Raw genomic sequence first — 6,000 nt, 5'->3', positions numbered from 1 at the left:
CGGTCTCCTCTCCCTGACAGGACCTGGATGTCTGTGTTTATACACAGACATCCACGTCCCTGGCTCTGTGACTGCCGATCGCGAGTACCTGGTGGACATCGCGGCCGCCAGGCATGCGCATCGACACCCGCGTGACACAGCGGGCACAGCTTTTCCGTGATGCGCGCCCTTGGCGGCGCACAACACGGAAGAAAACAGCAGGACGTCAGGTCGGCGCTGCGGCTGTCTTGCGGCCATAGCGTGGATCTGAAGTGGTTACAAATTGTTGCTCCATTTTTGTTTATAGTGCAAAAAAAAAAACGCAGAGGTGATCAAATACCACCAAAAGAAAGCTCTTTGGGAGCCACGTAGGGTTGCCACCTCATCCCTTTAAACCCGAACACATAGTAATTACACAGGTTCTGGGGCTAATTTAATGTTGATAAGGCACCAAGGAAGTTTAATTAGCACCTTAACCACTTCCTTACTGGGCACTTAAACCCCTTCCTGACCAGAGGACTTTTTGCGATTCGGCACTGCGTCGCTTTAACTGACAATTGCGCGGTCGTGCGACGTGGCTCCCAAACAAAATTAACGTCCTTTTTTCCCCACAAATAGAGCTTTCTTTTGGTGGTATTTGATCACCTCTGCGGTTTTTATTTTTTGCGCTATAAACAAAAATAGAGCGTCAATTTTGAAAAAAAAAACATTTTTTTACTTGTTGCTATAATAAATAGCTCAATTTTTTTTTTACGTTTTTTTTTTATCCTCGGTCTAGGCCGATACGTATTCTACATATTTTTAGTAAAAAATAAAAAATAAAATCGCAATAAGCGACTGGTTTGCGCAAAAGTTATAGCGCCTACAAAATAAGGGACAGAATTATTATTATTATTTTTTTTTTTTACTAGTAATGGCGGCGATCTGCGATTTTTATTGGGACTGCGACGTTATGGCGGACACATCGGACACTTTTGACACATTTTTGGCGCCATTCACATTTATACTGCAATCAGTGCTATAAATATGCACTAATTACTGTATAAATGTGACTGGCAGGGAAGGGGTTAACACTAGGGGGTGAGGAAGGGGTTAAATGTGTTCCCTAATTAGTGTTCTAACTGTGGGGGAAGGGGGGTGACTGGGGGGGGTGACCGATCTGTGTCTCTATGTACAAGAGACACAGATCCGTCTCCTCTCTCCCCTGACAGCACCGCTGTCTGCGAGAGCAGGGAATGAGAGATGATCTCATATGTAAACATATAAGATCATCTCTCATTGGCCGCACAGATCGCCTAGGAAACGGCCGCTCCGATTGGCCGTTCACGGCGATCTGTGACTGGCTGTGTCCAAGGGACACGGCCAGCACAGCAGTTCCCCGCTGCGCGCTCGGGAGCGCGCGCGGGGAACGTGCAAAGGGGCGGCCGTAAAAAGACGGCCTGTTAGAGATTGGGAGCCGCGCTGAGGCCGTACAAAGTCGTACGGCCGTCAGCAAGTGGTTAATCAGTCAGAGAACCTGTGTAATTAATATGTTTTCGGTTTTAAAGGGATGAGGTGGCAACCCTAGAGCCACGTCGCAGGACTGCAAAATTGTCAGTTAAAGCGACGCAGTGCCGAATCTCAAAAAGTAGCCCGGTCATTTGGCAGCCAAATGGTCCGGGGCTGAAGTGGTTAAGATATAACATCCACTGTATGTTATGGATGGGCTCTTATTGAAATCACTGTGCTCGTTGCTAGTCCTCATTCCAATATGGAAATTTGGGCAGCAAAATTAGCAAATGGCAGAGCAGTTCCATGAATGAACAAGAGCTCCAGCCTACACACTAGCTGTGTTCAATGAGAATAGGTGCAGCCTGTGAATTGCAGATGATCCCTAAGTCACTAGACTTCCTGGAGGGAGGGGCATTGACACGCTTCCCCCAGCAGCAGCAGCTTCATTCACAGTTTTGTGCTGGCAAGGCTGACCTGGTGTTGTAACATCTCCCTACCTTGGTATATAATAATTCAGGTCCAGCACTGGCTAGTAAACCCTTCAGGTATCATAAGTAACTGTATACTGCTGAAGAAACCAGTTAAAAGGGATTCAAACTTGTAGAGTATTTATTATATATTGTACACATCTACACAAGTAAGTTATCTACTGCTAGATATTTTTTTATTGGAATTGAATCAAACAACAATCCTGCCTCGGTGCCTTGAGAGAATATTTTATTTTTTTGTACGCCACTTAATCTTAGTATTTTGAAGCTGCTACAAAAATGTCCATGTCTTCCTACTGTACGGAGGCAGAGGTCTTCTCCTGCAGTGAGCTGCTAGACTACTGTGACTTGAGATTTCCTGATGAAGACTTGAATGGGTCTGCTGACCCCACACCGCAGAGCACCTTGAAAGCAGGGTTGGATGGCGGTACGCGGAAGAGGTACCCATTTGCAAAAAAGAAGGTATGTCATTTGGGATTTAAAACATTGAAAATTCTAGTGCTGGGCTTCTCCGAACTCTTTTTACTGTCAGTGGATGTTTATGTACAATGGCTCCAGTGCCTCTTACATTTTACCCTGAATTTGCTGGTGGTGCTTAAAGTGCCTTTGTGTTATGTAGTGACATTGGGGTTGGCGGATGGAGCCACAAAATGCAATAGGCTAGTGATGGCGAACCTTGGCGCCCCAGATATTATGGAACTACACTTCCCATGATGCAGTGTAGTTTAGCATCATGGGAAATATAGTTCCAAAACATTTGGGGTGCCAAGGTTCGCCATCACTGCAATTGGTTATACTGCCATTCTACACTTCCAAATGTGTCAAATGTAGAATATTGGTCTCTTTGTTGCAGAGTCTAGCTGTGCAGCCAGGACAGGTGAGTATTAAGAAAGGCGTTTTTTTTTTAAACCATTTACACCATTGCAGTGAAATACGAAACATATGTTGGTGCAATGCAGTGCCAATCATTCTGAATGGTGTACCTTCCCAGCACGCTTGCGTTGCAGCGCAGTGCCCTAATGTACATTGAATGCACAGTTTTTGATCCGTTGTGGTGTGCTAGGTAGACCATTTAAATGAATGGGCTGGCCTAAGCCAACACCCATTAATATAGGTCCTAAAGCTTGGTACACCCAGCGATCTGATGTTTGTACAGCGATCTCCCCCGCAGAGCTGTTTTGTTCTGACGGGAATGCCCCCTCCCGCCAGAACACTCCGATCAGCGCTCTCAGCCATTGGCTAAGAGCACTGACCGGGAGCCGGTCGGCTACTGGTTTTCCAGCATGCTTGTCCGACAAGCTGCCATACACACAGGCTGTTTTTTTATTGAACAAGCCGATTTAGCCCGTGTGTATTATTAACATCACCCCAGGTGCAGATCGCAAACGCGGTGCATTTGTGGGCACCATATCGCATGGTTTTCGCAGTACCATGCTGTTTGCTGCAGCGTGATTTTAAAAGTAATGCATGCATTACTTTTTTTGCATTCCAGTATGATTTGCACCCCATTCAAATGAATGGGCTGTCACAATGCACCACACGGGAAAAACATGGGAAATGCTGCATTGATCCCGGAGTGAACTGGCCCCAAGTTTTCTTCAAAACTGCCTTCCTTTTTAATGGCTTTACTAGATTAGCTCCAAAAAATTGTGCGTTGTCCCGGTGATCTTTGATTTCTCCCACGTTGTTGAGGTTCACCACTCTAAGGTTGCCTACCCCTGCTTTAAGGTAACGCACATGATGCTATGTAAGCCCTTGGACTGGGTTCACACAGTTGTGCTGTGATAACTCGTGCACGTTGGTGCACTGCCTTTCATTCTTAAAGGTGTCGTAAAGTTTATTTTTTTTTTATAATTTTTTTTAAATAACGAACATATTATACTTACTTACCTCCACTGTGCAGCTCATTTTGCACAGTGTTCCGAAACCTGGTCTTCTTGGGTTCCTCGGCGACTGTCTCCCCGCAAGAACTCAACACCTTCATGCGAGCGAGCTTGCATGGTGTTAAATTCCTGCAGGCGCGCTCTAGTGATACAGCCGGCGGCTATTGCCACTCACTGTATCACTCGACCCCGCCCCCAGCGCGCCGCTTCATTGGATGTGATCGACAGCAGCGTGAGCCTATGGCTGCGCTGCTTTCAATCCATCCAGTGTAGCCAATCAATGGCCAGGCTACGAAACGAGGAGGATGACGGGGGCGAGCGTGGGACTTTCGAAGGGTCAGGTAAGTAAAAAGGGGGCTGGGGGGGGGGGGGGGTGGTATTGTCGGATGTTTTTTCACCTTAATGCATAGGATGAAAAAACATTTACCTTTACAACCCCTTTAATGGCACTCTAACACACCAGCCTACCTGCATTACAGCACACCACAATTCACAGTAATGCACTACCACCATGCCTTGCAGTACAAAAAAATCATACATGAACTTTTTTTGGTGTGTTAGACAGCCTATTTGAATGAATGTGTTACTCTAATGCCACGCACGTTAATGAGAAGAATAATACACATTCATACACAGCACCATAGCCCAAGGCTGTATTTACACAGGAACGGACAGCTGCCAGAGTGCTTTACCTCTCTGGCAGGTGTCTGTTCCCAATCTCAATATGGGCAGTGTGGTGTGTCATTCAGTGCATCACACACAGCTCACTTTTATTTTTATTTTTTTCATCATGCCCCTCTATATCAACATGATGCACTACTCTGCTGTACAGTGCCGTGTGATTCTGTATTGCATGTCTGCATTTTATCGCAGCTCCCAGCTGTGTTGCAGTATGAATGGGACACACAGGAAAAAATTGTTTTCTGTGTGTCCTTACAGTGACAGGTGTGTTACAATGCAGTAAAACGCCTGTCACCACACTGTGTGTGACTTGGGGTCCTTTCACATGGGCTTACCGCCCCGGTGGACTCCGTTTTGCTCAGCAGGGGGGAATCGTTCCGCTGATCCCCACTGAGCAGACGGATGACAGGTCCGGCTCTGCTCATTGTGCAGAGACAGACCTGTCAGAGCCCCGCTCTCCCCTATGGGGAGATCGGATGAAAGTGGTCCATCTGTCTGTTTTCATCCAATCCACAAAACGGATGGCAAATAGGGTTTCCATCCATCTGGATTTCACAGACAAGATCGAATCTGACAGGCGGACCTGACCGGAAAGCCCGTGTGAGAGGGGCCTTAGCCCTTTTTAAGTGGATGTAAACTCTTACACACCACTTTTACCCACAGGTAAGCCTATAATAAGGCTTACCTGTAGGTACTGGAAATATCTCCTAAACCTGCACGGTTTAGAAGATATGCTTGCACCGATGTCACAGCGCACTAAAAAAGGGCACGATTGTGCCGTTTCTATAGGGCCCATGCAGTGACCGTCGGCTCACTCATGCATACGCGAGAGTGAGGTCACAGCCCGGATTGAAGAGGGATGAAGATGGACGTGGCAACCCGGGGGGACCCCGGGGACATTGTGGGCTTCGTTTGCAGGTAAGTACATCATAATGGGCTAGTATCAGATGCATACTAGCCCATTATGCTTTTACTTTGCAGGGGAATAAAGAGGAAGTAAAACCCATCAGGGTTTACTTCCTATTAAAAGCCCACATCTGGGCTAAAAAAAAAAGACCCTCGCAGTGGGCTATACCTGGCCCCGGTACTGCAAGGGTTTACTGCTCGTTAAGTCTAGGGGAACAGGGATAAGAAGTAATACTTGCTTTAGTCCTAGCTCATGTTGGCTTGCTCCATCTGTGCACCCACTATTCCTTTTTTTATTTATTCATTATTTATATGAAAGAATAAAGCATCCATCAGATTATTTTACAACAAAATAGGTGCATAATCTCACATAATACAAAGGCGATTCAAAGTAGTATAAAGTGCAAGATATTCTGACATCACTAAAACCCACATTAATTTCTCACTTCCAAAAGCGAGGAGGTAACTGTAGACATTATGCCAGAGTTTGCTTGGGCAGACACTTCAGTTTTTTTAGAGCAAAGGAACTAGAACAGAGAAACAAAAGAACGCATATGGGCGCCAAAACGAGA

The 6,000-nt window shown here is 46.1% G+C and overlaps 1 protein-coding gene across 1 annotated transcript in view; it reads left to right on the top strand.

Moving 5' to 3' along the window:
- The first annotated feature begins 1,787 nt into the window (after positions 1–1,787).
- The window catches only part of TSTD2 (thiosulfate sulfurtransferase like domain containing 2), a 43,290-nt gene continuing 39,077 nt past the window's right edge, over positions 1,788–6,000 (top strand). Inside the window, exons 1-2 of the mRNA XM_040361075.1 lie at positions 1,788–2,107; positions 2,217–2,420. Of these exons, the coding sequence (XP_040217009.1) occupies positions 2,238–2,420 (183 nt within the window). The 5' untranslated portion in view covers positions 1,788–2,107; positions 2,217–2,237. The remainder of the gene's footprint in view (positions 2,108–2,216; positions 2,421–6,000) is intronic.

This window comes from Rana temporaria, chromosome 1, assembly GCF_905171775.1.
Source record: "Rana temporaria chromosome 1, aRanTem1.1, whole genome shotgun sequence".
Taxonomy (NCBI): Eukaryota; Metazoa; Chordata; class Amphibia; order Anura; family Ranidae; genus Rana; species Rana temporaria.
This window is presented reverse-complemented; position numbering and strand designations above follow the sequence as displayed.